This window comes from Microcebus murinus, chromosome 9 (assembly GCF_040939455.1).
Source record: "Microcebus murinus isolate Inina chromosome 9, M.murinus_Inina_mat1.0, whole genome shotgun sequence".
NCBI lineage: Eukaryota > Metazoa > Chordata > Mammalia > Primates > Cheirogaleidae > Microcebus > Microcebus murinus.
Window position 1 is genome coordinate 63153384 of NC_134112.1, and position 19609 is coordinate 63172992.

General features: G+C 37.4%; 1 protein-coding gene across 1 annotated transcript in view; it reads left to right on the forward strand.

Moving 5' to 3' along the window:
• The window catches only part of PRKAR2B (protein kinase cAMP-dependent type II regulatory subunit beta), a 90371-nt gene that overhangs the window by 55482 nt on the left and 15280 nt on the right, over positions 1–19609 (forward strand). The window contains exons 4-5 of the mRNA XM_012746286.2: positions 5750–5833; positions 17004–17110. Of these exons, the coding sequence (XP_012601740.1) occupies positions 5750–5833; positions 17004–17110 (191 nt within the window). The remainder of the gene's footprint in view (positions 1–5749; positions 5834–17003; positions 17111–19609) is intronic.

Below are 19609 nucleotides of genomic sequence, written 5' to 3' on the forward strand. Positions count from 1 at the left end.
AAATCTGTGTGTCTTGATAGTTTGCTCAGCAGCTGACTTCTTAGAGGCCCTAATGTTTCTGTAAGAATTCAGCCAGTCTGGTTTGAAGCAGGTTTTAAGCTATGTCCTTTAGCTTAGTTCTCCCATGATTTATTTATTCGGTAAAAAAGTAAACTAAATAAGAGATTAGTGTGCCTGGAAATGGAAAGTAAGAATCTACTTTTTTTTTTGAGTATATACTTTGCAAAAGTCCCTCTTATATCTTTAGCCTTAAAAAGCATAAACAAAAACCTATTTCTGTGGCTGGGCTCCGTGGCTCACGCCTGTAATCCTAGCACTCTGGGAAGCTGAGGCGGGAGGATTGCTTGAGGTCAGGAGTTAGAGACCAGCCTGGGCAAGAGTGAGACTGGGTCTCTACCAAAAAATAGAAAAATTAGCCAGGTGTGGGTGGCTTATCTGTAGTCCCAGCTACTTGGGAGGCTGAGGTGGGAGGATCCCTTGAACCCAGGAGTTTGAATTTGCTGTGAGCTACAGTGATGCCATTGCACTCTGCCTGGGGCGACATAGTGAGGCCCTGTCTCAAAACAAACAAACAGAAACCCAAACCAAAACGAAAACCAAAACCTATTTCTGTAGCTCTGAAAAATACTTCAATAAGATTGAGTTTTAATTTGGAAAAGCAGATACCGTGTCCCTAAATCATTATATTGTTGAGCTCCTGAAATATATGTGAAATCAAGTAGTAAGAGATTGACAGCACAAGGATTCTGAAGCCCTCTTTTACTCCTGGATCCATGGGGATTCCCAGCCGCAGGGTCATGGGAGCTCATTTTTCACCACCAGAACATAAATTACTTTGATGAAGCTCATAAATTCTAGCCTAGAAATTACATTGCCTTAGGATCAAGGTATTTTTACATGCTGTCACCACTCTGTATAGTCTGAAAAACTAGCCCGTGCCTGTTGTGTGTTTTATTTATGTGTTTAGCAGAAACAATAGTCGGTGACATTGTAGATTACACACATTCTTGATATTTGGGTATAAATGGATATGATAAAATTTAGTAATTGAGATAAGTTTTGATGAGCTGGTTTAAATTAGTAAAAATCTAAATTAAAGAACATTTAACAGTACAGTTCAAAAACAAATAAATAGTATCTCATTGACTTAAAAACTATTAGTCCTTGAGAGGAATTTTAGCTACCATGTAATCCATGAGATAGGTAAAGTGTTTTGGCTGGCTCCCTCCAACTAATTTCTAACAGTTTTGTTGAGGAGGCTGTACCAGTTAAGATTGATTTAGCTGTGTAAAAGAACCTAATCACGTTGAGATTATAAAGAAAATACTGGAGAGGGATTATTGGACAAATGCTTGGAGATCTTACAGAATTCCAGAAAGAGTTCAAAGACCAAGCTGTAGCCAGCAGGCAGGAGCCTGCCCACCTCTTGGGTCCTTCCAGAGCAAGGGTGCAAGACTTAGAGTACTGTCTTTGAAAGGAACTCAGCTACCAATGTCTATTGCTATGTCTCTCAGTTTAAAATTCCAGTTTTCCAGGGGTTTCCAGTAAACCCAGCTCTGGTCAGGGTAGGGGCAGGCTTAACAAGTCCAGACTTGGCTACTTGGGAACCACTTCTATAAATAAGAGCAGTTCCTAGAGAAGGAGGAATCTTTGTGGGTTGGGTATTACTGCAGAGTTGTCCCTTATAACATCTTTTTAAGTTATTTTTTAATCGTTTTTTTATAATTAATGTGTTAACTGTATGTTAATGATTATAATAAAGTGCCTTCAGGTTCTTAATTACCTTGAGTATCCTCCCTTCTAAATATATTACTAAAAACTATATACTTTTTTTGCCTTAGAAACTATAAGGCAGACTGCACCATAATCCTTGGGAATGATTAGTACAGATTGCAAAATTAATTGCAAATTACAGATTATTACAGATTGCAAAATTAATGATTATTACAGATTGCAAAATTAATGATTATTACAGATTGCAAAATTAATTAGATGTAGACAGACATTAGAAAATATCCATGAAGAAAATGTATGGTGTATTTTGATAAAGTAACATTTTTTTTGGACATTTTGTATTTTTTCTGGGACTCTGTGTATCACCAACTTTTAAAATCTCTAGTATAAATAGGTATTTATGCTCTGATACAGACTCAAATAAAATTTAAATCCTTCAGAGTCATTTTGGAAAATAACAAATTGGATTTTAGTTGGAATGCCTTTAGTCAATGAAAATTTAAGGGTTGTATACATCTAGCACATAGAAAAAATTGGTAGTGAAGAGCTGATACATTTTAGAGTGGAGTATTTCTTTGTTTAGTTACTCCACAAATTTATTTTGGAGTACCTTCTGCATAATTGGCCCAGTACTAGTTACACAGTGGCAAGCAAAATGGACAAGTCTCTGCCCTTAGAGCTTAGAGTCTAGTGGCAGATGCAGACACTAGGCAAGTAAATTAATGGCTAATTACAAAATATGAAATGCTAAAGGGACAGTGAAACAAAGTGTAGAAATTAAAACAAAACACACCTCCCAAAACCAGCAGAGGGCCTAGTTCTAAGGAGGGGTTGGAGAAGGCTTCCTTGGGGTGAAACTGGAAGGACAGGCAGGGAGAGTCTTCTGGAGGCCTGCAGTTTGGGCTTGGGAGGGAGGCCTTTGAGGTTCTCCGTGAAGACAGGTCCAGACAGGTTCGGTTGGGCTGAGTGGCTGAAGTGAGTGGAGAAGGAGGGAATGGGGATTTAATTCTCAGCAAATGTGATGGCGTCCATTGAGTGTTTAAGCTGGCGGATGGGCGTTCTGATTTTACTTTTCGAAAGATTACTTTCAGCTCTGTGTACAGATTCTTCTGCTTAACAAAATAGATACACAGTGTTCTTTAAAGAAAATGTCTAAGTAAACCTTATTTATTAATTGGTTTTCTAATTTTTTTAATTGAAAGGCAGCAGAAATTTAAAGTAGGAGTTGGCAAACTTTTTCTGTAAGTGTTTTTTGGGGTTTTCTTTTTTTTTTTTTTAAGTGAAAAATGCATTTAATTTCAGAGGGTAAATATTTTAGGCTTTGGGGGCGGCATAGGGTCCCATTTGCAACTACTCAGCCCTGCTGTTGTAGCTTAAAGGTAGCCATAGATAGCGCATAAATGAAAGAACATGTCTGTGTTCCATCAAAAGTTTATTTATAGACACTTGGAATTTGAATTTCATATGATTTTCATGTGTCAGGAAATATCATCCTTTGTTTGATTTTTTTTTTTCCCTCTAGTCATTAAGAAATGTAAAACCATTTGTAGTCTAGATAGAGGCCATACAAAACATATTTACCAATCCCTGGTTTAAAGTATAGACCCTGCAGCCAGCCTGCATGGGATGAATCCTGGCTCTGCAGCTGATGGACTAGGTGATATTGGAGAAATTACCTGGGCAAGTTCATTTTCTTAACTCTAAAATGGTACCTGCTTCATGGGTTCTGTTACTAAGATAAAATGAGTTCATATTTGTAAAATCCTTAAACTAGTAACTGGCACATATTTATGCAATTTATGCTACACAAATGCACATACTTATGCTACCTAAATGTTTGTTTAACAAGCAAAATGTTTATCCTGAAATCAGAAATGTTTTAATAAAAACCAACATGGCCTCTAATATAATAAAAGTCACACTTAGGGTATATTGTTGAAGCCTCAGTGACCCAGAGGCAGATCTCTTACTAGGATCATGCCAAGCCCAGCAGGGAGAGGTGAGTCTTGAGAAGTGGGACAGCATCTTCCGAAAAGGTGGTTACAAGGCAGAGTAAGACATCAGAGATGTTTTCCAGAAGGAAGAGTGGGATTTTAGTGGAGATCAATATTCCTGCAGAGTGACAGCAGGTGAGGGAAATAGGAAATGGGAGCAGTGCAGTGGACAATTACCTTGGCAGCAGGATGTGGAACCAGAGACAATTTAGAAGTGTTAATTGATAGGAACAGAAGTGGGGGGGGAGGGAGAAAGAGAGAGAGGGGGGAGGGGGAGGGAGAGGGAGAGAGAGATAAAAGAAAAGAAGCTGGGCTTTTTTGTGAAAGCTTATTAGAGATTGGGTCAGGGAGAAAGACTTAAACTGGCAATAAGAGCGAAGGAGGCACATGATGCTGATGCCTCCCCAGCCTTTTCTCTCTGAGAATAGAGCTTCTTGGCGGGCAGGTGTTTACAGTTGTCTCAGTTTGAAGCTCTAGTCAGGCGTCCTCAAACTACCGCCCGTGAGCCACATACGGGCCGCCTAGCACATTTATCCGGCCCTCCGGGTGTTTTTGCCGCCACTGCCTGTCCTGCTTAGCAGCCGACTCGTCCTGGGCCCACAGTGCGCACTCTCCAACGGTCTGAGGGACAGTGAACTGGCCCCGTTTAAAAAGTTTGAGGACCCCTGCATCTAGATGGATTTTGTAAAATGAGAAATAACGTTTTGTTTGTTTTGTTTTATTGTGTTAGCCTTCCTCATTTGAAGAGGAAGAAGTGATTTTTGGTTGGTGTGATTTAGTGACTATCTAAATTTTCAAGATTTCTTGCATAGCAGTGAGTTAGTAGGCACCAGGGTCTACTTTTTCTGTGTTTGTGTGTCATCTTAGAATCTAGTTTGAGGTGAATATTGATCAGTTTGTAAACAAAGATTTATATACACCTTACCCTTATAGGGGAAAATGCAATGACTTCTCTCACTAGCTAAGTCTTTTATGTAGTCTATAAATAATACATAAAAATAGTGCACATATACATCGTTTACAGTATCAGTATACTGATACTGTAAATTTCCTCAATTCTTCTCAGGTTTATGATTTTCATTAATTTTCTGCCATCCAATATGGTTTGAAATGCTGGTTTAAATTTTCTGTTGTGAGTTTTGTGATGTTGGCGGCCATATCATACATCCACTGCTGCCCGCTTCTACTTGCTGTGGTGGGGCCGGCTGACTGAAGAGGTGGGGCCCTGCCCATCCACTCCCAGGGACACTCTGAGTGAACATTGGGATGGGAAAAGGTGGTGTATAGGTCTCCAGGAAACCAATCCACTGTCTGCTGCTTTTAGGACTATCCCTTATCTCTCTAACTCATTTTATAGTTACAAACTACCAGTGGTCACAAAAGAATGGACTTTTTGGTCAAAGTCAGTTGAGACTTCCTCTAGTCAAAAGGGACTCTGGAGACTTGAAAAGCCACACTTGCCAAGGGCATTCTGTTGGTCGTCACTGTCGTGGAATAAAAGTTTAGTGAGACTAGTATGCCAGTTTTCCTTGAGTTTATCTAAAATGAGTGCACAAGCACTCTTAGGATTCATTTTCCCTTGAACACACATTCTTTCGGAGTGGCAGTGTGTGGTTGCTTGCTCCCTTCTGAAAATTACTCACTGTGAGGGCAGTTACGATGTGCAAAATGTATTTAATATCCAATGCAATATATGTTTAAGAATTTACTTGCTTCTAGACAGTTTATCAAGTTTCAAAGGAAAGAGCTACATCTTAAAGAGTATTAAACTCAGTAGAGTATGTATATTGATGAATCTATACCACTCCCCTGAGACAAGTTGCGTTACTTTCCCTTACTTAGTAGGCTGGTAGTTACTAGGCATCTAAAAATGAATCTCAGCATTAACCTAAAGTGAACTTGAGCACCAACAGTTCTTTCTAACATCCCTATTGATTTTTGTTAGGAGATTTTTATCGCTTTGAGTAAGATGGTACTGACTAATGTCTTTGTTTTTGCTTTTTAATCTGGTGTCCTTTTAGATTATACATCCAAAAACTGATGATCAAAGAAATAGATTGCAAGAGGCTTGCAAAGACATCCTGCTGTTTAAGAACCTGGATCCGGTAAGATAAATCTTAATAATAGAAATTATTTTTTTCAGTGCTAGTGTCAAGAACCATGCAGGATTCTTGAATTTTACCCTCTTTACAAGCTGACATTACTCTGAGGCAATGGCAAAGGCCCCGTCGGGCTGCGGTAAAGGAAGATTGAGTTTGGGGGATACAGTGCTATTGGAGCAAGAAGTAACAAGCCGGACAAACAAGCCGGTGTTTGTCCCGGGGAAGACATTATCTCATCCCTCAGGATTATTCACTACAAACAGCGCTGAGACGTGGTCCAGGTGAAGAGAGGTTAGGACCTTACATTCTTCGACTCCCAACAGGAATATGCAAGGATGCGCAAGGGCCATGGAGGATTGCCTCACTCCACAGCCAACAGTACTAATTATATTTGAATGTGTATAATCTCTATATTATACAAATTAAGAGTAACCTGTTACTTGGCTTTAAAGTGGGAGGGTTGTTGTTTATAAAGATTTTGAAGTCTGTCATCTTTGGTTTTGGTATTTAGCATACCCACTCTCAGTATGAATGAGCATGCTATTCAGATTTTACCTTGCACTCTGACCTAAATGTTCTCCTTCCTCTGTCTCAGTAATCTGAGATGGTTATTCGTTGCTTTACAGTCATTTAGGAAAGAACCCCTACTGCCATGTTCCAAATGTGAAAACTGAGTCAACTTTTGCAACTTACCTTATGTTTTTTGTTTGGTCAAACTCAGCATCTTCTAGTTTTCAGATTGATGACCTAAAGGAGAAAGTATTAAATCAAGACCCACTCTTTCTAAGATGAAGTCTTCTTAAAAAGAACATTTTTGGCCAGGCGCAGTGGCTCACGCCTATAATCCTAGCACTCTGGAAGGCTGAGGTGGGAGGATCGTTTGAGCTCAGGAGTTTGAGACCAGCCTGAGCAAGAGTGAGACCCTGTCTCTACTGAAGAAATATAAAGAAATTAGCTGGACAACTAAAAATATATATAGAAAAAATTAGCCAGGCATGGTGGCACATGCCTGTAGTCCCAGCTACTGGGGAGGCTGAGGCAGGAGCCCAGGAGTTTGAGGTTGCAGTGAGCTAGGCTGACACCACAGCACTCTAGCCTGGGCAACAGAGTGAGACTGTGTCTCAAAAAAATAAATAAATAAATAAAAATAAAAAGGACATTTTTATAAAGATTAAGGTATTACATCATACCAATTCTGCTATACTGGGTCATATTTATACTGTGAAACATTTTAAAAATCCCCTTTGATTATAGTATCATTTATGTTTATATCATATTCTCCGGGAACACAAATTACATTTTGTGACTTTGGAGAAATTGTTTTAGGCTTACACATTACAAATTTGTATGTCTACCCCTACGGCCAGATTACTGGCTCTGACTGGCCTGAACTTGACCATACTGAAGATCCATCAGTTACCTCACCCACCCATTTTCTTGGTGGCAGGAACTGTGTTTTTTGTTTCTTTACATCCACTTGAGGTAGCAGATACCATTCAAAGCTTTCTACATGCATTAGGCTCTCAAAAAGGAAACGTGGAACTAAAACAAGAATGCTTGGAGTTACCCTTTTATATTATTTAGGTGTGCAGATTTAATCAGAAATAATATTTTTGGATATATTTGTTATTTATAATAAAATGATGGTATTTAAATAATATCTAACTCAAGTCTTCTTAAAAGTTTCACCAAATCCTTGAACATAGTTACACTCCCGTGGTGTGAATTCAGCTATTCAGAGTGGCCCTGATGTGTCTTTGTCTATCCAAGTTTATTCACTCAGTTTATTCAATCCTCATTGACTGAGTACCATTCTAGAGGAAGCAAAGACCTGATTCAATAATCTGAGTTGGTATTGAAGGAAGCCTGTGGAGAAGACGTTCTCTAAACCAGGGACCAATTTAGTATTTAACTCTTTTGCTCCAAATGAGCACAGAAGACAGCAGTAAAATTCATCCTTAGTTTTATACTTAGAGGTAGGCTTCCATCAATGATTCTCTATTTTTTGACTAGAATTTTATGTGGGAGAATTTCGCAGGTCACCAAAAACAGTGCTTTTCAAGCTTTAATATGCTTAAATATCATCAGGGGATCTTATTAAAATGTAGATTTGGATCGAGTAGGTCTGGAATGCAGCCTGAAAGACTGTATTTCTCACAAGCTCCCAGGTAATGTTGATGCTCTTAGCCTCTAAGACACTTTAAATACCAAAGACTAGAGCTAGTATTTTGTTACTGTCTTACGTTATTTTGTCTGCATACTTTCCTATTCAATGGACCAGTATTTTAATGCTCAATAGTGACTAAGCAGTGATATTCTGGTGTCTGTACATTAAGTGATAAGCATGAATGAGATAGTTGCTAGTTATTTGTTGCTGTGATGCTGTCTATTCTATTCTGTAAATTAAATTGATCTTCCTTGCCATTTCAACTTTAACTTAAAGAATTATGAAAATTTTGGTTGCATTTAAAACTATTTTTTAAAAAACTTTTGCTAATATAGTCTGGCAAGGGGCATCTTTGCTTAACTAAAGTGATTATTTTGTAAATGTTGGAGGGAATTTTTTAGACTTATTTCACTGCTTTGCTGAAGGTCTTTCTGTATATATTTTATTTTATTTATCTTTTTTTTTTTTTTTTTTTGAGATAGCATCTTGCTCTATTGCCTGGGCTAGAGTGCGATGGTATAATCATGGCTCACTGTATCCTCCAGTTCCTGGGCTCAAGTGATCCTCCTGCATTAGCCTCCTGAGTAGCTGGGACTACAGACACGTGTCACTGTGCCTGGCTAATTGGTTTTTTTGTTTTGTTTTGTTTTTTGTTTTTTTTTGGTAGAGATGGGGTCTCACTGTGTTGCCCAGGCTGGTCTTGAACTCCTGGGCTCAAGAAATACTCCCACCTCAACCTCCCAAAGTGCTGGGATTATAGGTGTGAGCCACCACACCTGGCCTTCAATATATAGTTTAAAAGCCAGCTCATGGGGGTAAAAAGAAAAACCAAGTTCATGAATTATCTTTATTGAACATTTTATAAGGGAGAAGCAAACATGGTTACATAGTTGATCTTTTTTTTTTTTAAATTTGAGCTTAGGCTATTTTGATTTCTTTCCCTACTAGCTCAAATCGTTTTAGAGATGACATAGGATATAAATAAGTAAAAATTTCTTTTTCTCAACAAATTACCACCTGGAATAAGACATTTAGCTCTAAATAGCAGTTTGAATGTTTTAGGTTAAGCTCATATTTTAAGTAGCCTTCTAGTTTTTTATGATATAGATTATTTACAATAACCCAATTGTATTTTGATTGAATTATTTATTCAGCTCATTTAATCTGTTTATCATACACCTCCTTTCAGTTTAATTTCTTGGCTACTCACTGTGTTTCAAGGCTTGTATAAGGTGGTAGAGGCCACAGAGATATTTAGACACAGTTCTTGTCCTACTGGAAATTATAATTTGATGAAGGATATAAACGCATTTTATAAGCATAAGCATTTTGGTAGAACATGATAATTCTGTAATATGGTGGTCAGGGCATTGTGAGAGGATGAGTGCCTCCTAGTCCACCCTGAAGACTGAGAAAGTTGAGGATGCCAGTGAGCTGTGCCTCAGAAAGGGAGGAGGAAATTGCCAGTGGACAAAAAGTACAGTGTTACCACAAGAGCCTGCAGTGGAAGCCATCCAGGGATGGGAGCTATATCTCGAATGCCACGCTGTAGCACTGGACACACCCACAGGCAGTCAGCACCACTGAAGGGTTTTGAGCAGAGAGTGTAACAATCAGATTTGTCTAAGGTCCTGTTGGTGGCACTGTGGAGGGTAGAGTTGAAGAGGAAGGAATAATAGGAAGTGGGCAAGAACAAAGGAGTGGAGCTCCGTAAGGAAACTGTGCCATGATCTAGGGAAAAGAAGTGGACCTGAAGTAGGGAACAGGGAAAAGGGATGGACAGAAAGGAATGGTTTCATGAAATAGTCAGGATTAACAGAATTTGGTACTTAGTGGGTGATTTAACTGGGGCCCGAAGGAAAATGTCTAGGGTGACTCTCAGTGTCTAGCTGGAATGACTGTGAAAATGGTACCTTTTCCTGAAGTGGGAAAACTTGAAGGAGGAAGGGGAAACAGTAATTCCTAATTAACAAGAAGAATGACTGGCTTTGTACCTACTATCTCATTTGGATTTCCTGAAGTCATTGTTTAGCTTGAAAATCTTGCACTTCCTAGACCTCAGAACATTTTTCCTTGGAGTACTGTGTATTCCTATGTTGAATACAGCATTTGTAATTATTAATCTCTTTGAAGATATTCTTTTCATGAATATTTTAATGTTCAACTCAGTAGGCCATTTTCCTTCTGAAATATTTCTAATTTGAGGCTAACTGAAATAATTTTCTTATGCTATATGATAGGCTCTTTCATTAAAGCAGAGTAAATTGTTATTTCTTAAGTCAGAGCCTTTTACTGAGCTCAGTCTCGAATTTGCATTCTGTGGGAGAATTAGATGTGGATTTCCTACAGTAGTTGTCAGTCATCATGATAAGCCTCTGCATATTAAATATTTCCTAAGTTCTTTTCACTCAGTGCATAATTGTGGGGAAATTACATTTTGATTGACTGGAACAGACACCTGTCACAAAGAAATTCTAAAATAAATAATTTCTCTGTATTTTGTCAGGAATTACATTTTCATATATCCATGTATGAATTCTTCAGCTTTACAATATTTTAAAATGCAGGGAATTCCAACATAATCAGAAAATTTACTATAGCAATTTCTTAATCTTTTTCTCCATCTGACATTTAGAGTCAGACCTAATCAGTAAAGCTGATATTCCTCTTCCATGTGCCCTAAAAGAGTTGAAATATAAGTAGCAAGCAAAATGAAGTATTAGTAAACCATTGAATCAACCTCCAGAATTTTGATAAGTGACCATATGTTGCCTGGGTTGATGAATTCATTTGGGTAAAATGGTCCCTGTGAGGCCAATTAGCACCACATCAGGAAAGCCCTGTTTTATTGCCACGTTGGCTTCCTCTTCAGCTCTGGCTGCAGTTCCACACATAGGTGCCAGGACTCACACAGGGACCCACAGAGGGCATAAAAAACGACTTCCTCAAACCCATCCCCATCATTCTTCCAAAAGTTTTTCTTAGCCAACATGAAGATGCAAAATTGTGTTCTCTGTTTAAGCAGAGTTTGGTTTTTTAGTTAATTAAAAAATTTAAATCAATAAAAAATGTACAAAAATTTAAAAAGAACAAAACAGTAGTCAGTGAAAGGAAATCTCCTTTCCACCTCTGTCTCCCAGCAACCAAGTTACTCAGGAGCCAAGTTCTTTTAGCACTATTGTGTATATTTTCCCAGGGTTATGTAACGCATATACAAGTATATTCTTTTTAAAAACTTGGTGGCAGCAAAATCTATGCAGTGTTTTGCCCTATTCTTTTTTACTTTAACAATGTATCAGTATTTATATGGATTCTATATTTTTTAAAATTATTTTTCAGTACTAAATAATTTATAAAAGCTTAAATTGGTAGCTTTTATGTATTATAAAGCTAAATCACAAAAACACATTAATGTTGTGCTGTTGTCCACTGTGTTAAAACTATATACATAACAGAAGGGACTCTATAAGTAGCCAAAATAATATAAAAAAAGAAGAACTAAGTTGTAGGACTCACACTTCTCAATTTTAAAACTTATTACAAAGCTACAGTAATCAAAACAATGTGGTACTGGCATAGGGATGGACATACGTAACAATGGAATGGAATGGAGAGTCCAGAAATAAAATCAATACATTTATAGTCAATTAATTTTTCAACAAGCGTGCCAAGGCCATTCAATGGAAAAAGAACCGTCTCTTCAACAAATGGTGCTGAATGAACTGGATATCTGCACACAGAAGAACAAAGTTGGATTCCTGCTTCACACCGTATGCAAAAATTAACTTAAAAGAGATCAAAGACCTAAAATACAAGAGCTTAAACTATAAAACTCCCAGAAGAAAACCCAGGGGTACATCTTCATGGCTTCAGAGTTAGCAATGAATTCTTAGACATCAGAACCAGGCAAGGAAAAAAATGCAAATTGGATTTTATAAACAATAGCTTGGTTGTTCCTCAAAAAGTTAAACATAGAGTTACTACATGACCTAGCAATTCCACTGATAAGTATATACCCAAAAGAATTGAGAACAGGTATTCAAATAAATACTTGTATACAAATCTTCATAGCAGCACTATTCACAACAGCCTAAAGGTGGAAACAACGCAAGTGTCCACTGGCAGATGAGGAAACAGATTGTGGTATATACATATAGTGGAATATTATTCAGCCTGAAAAAGGAGTGAAATATGAAAAGTACAAAACCAAACATATTCTTACCATATACTTCAGGAATCACTCACCTTGGTCTGTACCCAAAGGAGTTGAAAACTTAGGTCTACACAAAAATATGCACACAGATGTTTATGGCAGCTTTCTTAAAAATTGCCCATACTTGGCAACCAACATGTTTATTAGGCAAACAAATAAATAAACTGTGGTACCTCTAGGCAATGGAATATTATTCAGTGCTAGAACAAAATAAATTAGTGATGAAAAGACACGGAAGAACTCTAAATGCGTATTACTATGTGAAAGAAGCTAATGTGGAAAGGCTACTTACTGTGATTCCAACTCTTTAACATTCTGGAAAAGGCAAAACTCTTTGGGAGACAGCCCTTGTCACTGCTAGACTGCTCTCATTCTTATGCAGGTCTTCACATTGTGCTAAAAATCTCCATGTAACTTCCACCCAGCAGTCCCACTTCTGGCCTGTAGCACCACTGACTTCATAGGTGTGATAAAGATAGCTGATATGTTCCCAGGTAGGTCTTTCCTCTTCACCTGAATGCCCTGTTTCCTAAACTGTTATCCCTGAGGCAGGTTTTCAGATTTCCTGATTATCCTTCTCTGAGTGTTCTCTGGCTGTCAGTGACTCCTTGAAAGATAGGTATCTGAAAATCCCTACATGGTTTTTTTCTTTTTAATTTTATTTTTTATAGCTGCAGAACTTTTTGGTATATGGATATACCATAACTTATTTATCCAGTGCCCTGTTGATTAACATTAGTTTGTTTCTAATCATTTGCTGTTATGATAATACAATGAAAAATGCTGGTACACATGTCATTTCACAAATATCTCTAGAATAACTAACTAGAAAAGAAATAGTGAGGTGGAAGGGTGTACATATTTGAAATTTTATTAAATTTTGACAGATCGCTTTTTGTAGAATTTGTTCCATTTTACCTTCTCTTTAGAAGTCTGTGTGAGAATGTGTCTTTCCACAGGGTCTGTAACACAGAGCGTCATTCTAACATTTGTATCTTTTTTAATCTGACAAGTGAAAAGTGGTATCTCATTTCAGTTTTAATTTGCATTTCTCTTCATTTTGAGAGAAGTTGAGCATCTTTTTATATTTTTAGGAACTCCCCCCGCCCTTGCCCACTTCTGGAAGCTTTGCGGATCTTTTCTTTATCTTTGGTGTTCTAGAAATGCATTATGTTGTGTTGGTGGGGGTTTTTGGTCACCAGTTGTGCTGGGCACTTTTGGTCTGAAAACTTGTGTCCTTTGGTTCTGAAAAAATCATCTCGTATTTCTTTATTTACTCTCTTTTGTTTTCTCTATTATTTTACTTTCTTTGGAACGCCTGTCTTTTTATATCTTTATTGACTTTTTTGAGGTTTTTGGTTTTAGTTTATCTTCTTTCTTTTTTCTTTACTTTCAAAATTTTTGTAATGGTGCATATGAATCATCATACATTTGTCAAACCCATATAATTTACAACACCAAGAGTAAACCCTAATATAAACTATGGACTTTGAGTGATAATGATGCCAGCGTAGGTTCATTAATTGTAAGGAATGGGAGATGTCAATCGTGGGGTAGGCTGTGCATTGTGTAGGGGCACGTGTGGGGGCAGGGGGATATATGGGATGTCTTTCTGTTTAACTTTTCTATGAACCAAAAACTGCTTTTAAAAAGTCTATTTTAAAGGAAAAAAATTGGCAATCCTGTTTTTAAATTTGCAAGTTATCCATTTTTCTCTAATGCTATTTTTCTAAACATTGTATATATATTTTTTTGTCTCATAGATATAATATCATCTTGAATGTCTCTAGGTATACAAGTACAACTTTCTGAAAGCTCTCTACTGTTCCTGAAATATCTATCTCATCTGGTGTTTTACTGTTTATCTTAATCTTGTAGGTGACCAGAGGAGCAATAAAAAGCTGATTGAGAGCTCTGAGTAAGTAGGCACAGGACTGTCAACCAGTGCACTGTGTAGGTTGAGCTAACAAGGAGCCAGCTGCTACAGTGGGGAACTCCTAAATCCCAGCAAGTGAAGGTCATGTCCTGGGGCACCAGTGTTTACAATATCTGTTCTAGTTCTCTCTAATTTGTTCAGTTTCTTTCTGATCTTTTGCTTGGGAAGAGTTAGGGTCAACACTTGCTGCCAGGCATCCTGTGTTCAGGGTAGAGGGCTTTCGAAGGAAAGTGTAGACTGATCCCTGTAAGGACTTTAAATCAATCTATTTGTTTTCCATCTTTGTGTCTCAGTCTCACCATGGGAGAACCAGGTATTTCCAGTCCAGAGCTTCCTGGTGTCCTGCAGGGCAGGTTGGCCCTCCACGCTCATCTCTGCTACTCTGGTCTGCTCCCTCTGCCACATTTAACTTACCTTTGCCCTGGAACTCTCTCACCCATCAGCTGCCCCTTCCTGTGCTCTATACTGTTGTGGATTCCTATCTTCTTATTCCATATAAAATTCTTAGGAAGTCTCAAAAGGAAGAGAATCAAATGTGATCTGTTGTCTTTTAATTCAGAATATCTTCTTTCTTCAACCTGTTTCCCCTTTGCATCTCTTTTTCCTCTTGAATCTATCTCAGCTGCTGAATTTACTTACAATAATAATGATTGATTTTGGCCTGAGCAATTAGTGTTATACCCTTTTTATACCCATAGGGAGTATCTAGACCAAGGGCTCAGAACTAATAAGTGGCAGAGCAAATAATGCTCTAAAATTTTCTGTTACTATTGTACTGTACTTTTTTTCCATATCCATTTGTTTTGTCTATCAAAGGTCCTGGAATTGTTCCTGTATCTGTTCTAAGGAAAGATTTCTTTCACCTCCTAGTTTATTCTCATTTGCTGAAGTTTATCCTTGAGCCGTTTCAACCACACTTTAGCAGATTCAAATTTTATGTAGTTTAAGTAGTTGAATAATGGTTTTGATGTTTCTGACAAATCTGCACTAGTTAGGTGAATGGTTGTTTTTTTTTTTTAATTTTAATTTTTTTGTTTTTTATTTCAAAATATCAATTAAGGGAACACAAGTGTTTTTGTTATGAGTGTGTTGTTGTTTTGTATAATGCTTAAGTTAGAGCTTTTGGTGTGCTCATCACCAAAATAGTGTTCATTGTACCCAATAGGTAAGTTTTTATCCCACACCCACCTCTCACCCTTCTCCCCGCCCCCTTGGTTTCTTATGTCTTTTGTGTTAATTTGTGCCCCTGTGTACCCATCTATTAGCTCCCTCTTATTAGTAAGACCATATGGTGTTTGGTTTTCCATTCCTGAGATGACTTCTCTTAGGATAATGGTCTCTAATTTCCTCCATGTTGCTGTAAATGACATTATTTCATTCCTTTTTGTGGCTGAGTAGTACTCAATGATACATATACACACCACATTTTCTTTATCCACTTGTGAATTGATGGGCACTTAGGTTAATTCCCCATCTTTGCAATTGTGAATTATGCTGCAATAAACATTCAAGTGCAGGTGTCTTTTTGGTAAAATCACTTCATTTCCTTTGGGTAGATACCCAGCAGTGGGATTGCTAGATCAAATGATAGGTCTACATTTCTTTCTTTGAGGAATCTCTTTACTGTTTTCCACAGATATTATATTAATTTGTAGTCCCACCAACAGTATGAGGAGCATTCCTTTCTCTCTGCCTCCACGCCAGCATCAATTGTTTTTTAACTTTTTAATAATAGCCATTCTGATAGGAGTAAGATGGTATCTCATTGTAGTTTTAATTTGCATTTTTCTGATGATTAGTGATGGTGCTGGGAAAATTGGATAGCAACATGCAGAAGAATGAAATAGGATCCATATTTCTCACCATATACAAAATTAATTCAAGATGGATTAAAGACTTAAGTGTAAGGCATGAAACCATAGAAATTCTAGAAGAAAATGTAGGAAAAACTCTTCTAGACATTAGTCTAGGCAAAGAATTTATGACTAAGACCTCAAAGGCAAATATAGCAACAACAAAAATAAATAAATGGGACTTAATGAAATTAAAAAGCTTCTGCACAGCTAAGGAAATAATGAACAGAGTGAATAGACAACCTACAGAATGGGGCAAAATATTTGCAAACAATACATCTGACAAAGGACTGCTAATCCAGAATCTACAAAGAACTCAAACAAATAAGCAAGAAAAAAACCAAACAAGCCCATCAAAAAGTGTGCAAATAACACAAAGAGAAGTTTTTTAAAAGAAGATAGACAAATGGTCAACAAACATCAAAAAGTGGTTACTTTTTGAAGAGAATCTTAATGACAAAGAATAGTGACAGAATATTTGCCACAGTCATTTTTGGTTTTGCTTTTGTTTTTCTATTTTGTTCTGTTTTGGTTTTGGAGCTAAAGCAAAAAGCAGAATTGGAGTCAGAATCTAAGTATTTAGGAGATTTCTACATAAATCCTAGTGATGACTAATACAGGAAGTTTTAAAAACAGGTATCTTGCAAAGAAATTTGAAACAGTGTTTTTACTAACCTGGTCATTTCACAAGGTGTATGGTGGTTATTTTTTCTTTTTAAAGTGGTGATGATAGTTGTAAATATTCTGAGACTAATTATAATTACTTTCATTCAGATACTGAATATGAGTAAATATATAATCATCTTGTTTGTATGTGGTAAAGACTGTACTATGTATTTTTCTTTCTTTTAATATTATGTGTTTTTCTACGAAGACTTAATGGCAATGATGATATTTCCATTTCCTTGAGCTTGTTCACAGAAGTATAAAAGGTAATTATGGTTACTCAAGAAAACATGTTCTAGATAAACATAAAGATTCTATCTTATCTTTTTAAAAAATAGGAGCAGATGTCTCAAGTATTAGATGCCATGTTTGAAAAATTGGTCAAAGATGGGGAGCATGTAATTGATCAAGGTGACGATGGTGACAACTTTTATGTAATTGACAGGTAAGTTTGGCCCAGCCTTATACTGAAATTTAAAGAACCTTTTGTATAAAAGCTCAATGGTTATTATGGCAACTGACAAGTTAATATATGATAGTTGCTATTGTCTTTTTACTCTTATTACTACATAATAGGCACTGTAAACCTGTTGTGAATACATACAGTGAAACCATAATAGATCATGAAAAGAGGAATAGTTCATAGAGCAACTGATGAGTTTTTAGTATAGTTTATAAATCTCAGACATTTAATGTGAGCATCCTCATTTGCTAAATTGTATTTGAGAGATAGCATGTAATGGTATTAGCATGTAATAGATGCCTATTATGTGAGAATAGAAGTATAATGCAGCATCGAAGATGTTAAACCACAGTATAACTCAATCTGTGTTTTTTTAAAGGTTCTTTTTTATTAACTATAAAAGCAAAACATGCTCATGGTTTAAAAATTTCAAATAGGCCAGGCACTGTGGCTTATGTAATCCCAGCACTTTGGGATGCTGAGGCTGGAGGATCGCTTAAGGCCGGGTGTTCAAGACCAGCCTGGGTAACCAGAGAGCCTGTCTCAAAAAAAGGTTATAAATTAGCCTGGCATGGTAGCATGCGCCTGTAGTCCCAGCTACTTCCAAAGGTTGAGGTGGGAGGTTTGCTTGAACTCAGCTTGGGCAACAGAGTGAGACCTAGTCTGTAAATCAAAAAGAAAAATAAAAAAATAAAAATTTCAAATGTTTTAGCAAGGCATAATGTGAAAAGTCATCTTGCTGCTTCAGCATCTTTCAGTCAGTATAGTGAGTAGCTTGTGTGTCCTTCCAGAAGTTGTTCGTGCATTATTATGTTTGTCTTTAAAAATCTTTATAGACAAATTATTTTATTTAAATGAGCAGGCATGTGTTTGTATTGAAAATCTATTTTCAGAAAATTTAATTTGTGATTTACCTCATCAAAGACCAATGTGACTTTTGTGGTAAATAGATGAGTCCTAAAATGTAATAGGGGCACAGTCTGAACTGAGTCTTTATTTCTTCACTTTTATAAAATGATGATGGAGTGCTCATAAGACAACTGGTATCCCTAATACCTCGCATTTTGTGTAGAATGCAGGTCACCTTCCAGCCTGATTTATTGGATTACATTTGCTATCTGGGTACAGCTTGTGTTCAACTCAGAGGCCTTGCTGAAAATTACCTCTTCTGTTTCCTTAAGCCTCATTTCTTGATGCTGGCTCTGGGTGGTGTCTTCCATGTATCAGTCATGCATACTCTTAGGTCAGGGGTTTTTACTGATACCTCCATTCCCTCTTCCTTAGTGCTTGGTGACCTAATTACTGAGGTACTAGCCAGGATTTTAAAATAGAAAAAAACCCAGTTATCCCATATATAAAGCAAAGTCATGATTTTGGTGTCACTAACAGTTTTCATCAATGAAATACGTCAGAAGTTCAACTGTTTGTGTTTAATTGTAGGAGTATATGAGAACCGCCAATATAATACAGTAATAATAATCTTTTAGTGGGTATTTTTGACTATGAGAACTGCCTTCCATTTGTATATAGTACATTCCATTTTCAGTTAGATCCTCATCACCCACTTGACAGGTGAAAACACTGAGGCCCATAGATATGATGGGACATGGTTAAGATCACCCAAATGATCAGCATAGAGCCAGCCTCAGAGCCAGGTCTCCTGGCCCTGTTCATGTCCTTTCCATGACTCTGCACTGCCTGAAGCCTCGCATCATCAGAAAAGAAACCTGTACGAAAAACAGCACATGGCACGTTAACAGACTTTAGACTGCTGTGATTTCAGTTGGACTAGTATAGCTCCTGTTACTTCTCATCAGCACATTTTATTGTGTTGTATTTTACCCTATTCAAAGTAGTTAAGTGTAGAAAACATTTTCAGTGGAGAAGTGTAAACAGTATAAATAGAAGGGTTTAGTCTATACAGCATCTTTAATCTGAAAATCCAGAGTGCTCCAAAACCCAAAACTTTTTGAGCACCAGTGCGACACAAGTGGAAAATTCCACACTTGACCTTGTGATGGATCGCAGTCAAAACACAGGCGCACAACGCAGTTTATTCAGCATCCCCAAGGGGGTTACTGTATGGTGTACAGTAATCTTCTAATCAAAACACAGCCTCCTAAGCTGGAGACTGAAAGCCTGCCATTGTTTGTTGTTACTGTTTAAAGCTGATACAAGTATTCTGATGATACTACTGTACTTAGTTACCCTGAACACACACTTTTTTTTTTTTTTTTTTGAGACAGTCTTTCATTCAGTTGTCTTGGGTAGAGTGCAGTGGCATCATCATAGCTCACTGCAACCTCAAACTCTTAGGCTCAAGCAATCCTGCTGCCTCAGTCTCCCGAGTAGCTGGGACTACAGGCACATGCCACCGTGCCTGGAAAGTTTTTCTATTTTTAGTAGAGACGGGGTCTCGCTCTTGCTCAGGCTGGGCAGTCCTCCCACCTTGGCCTCCCAGAGTACTAGGATTACAGGTGT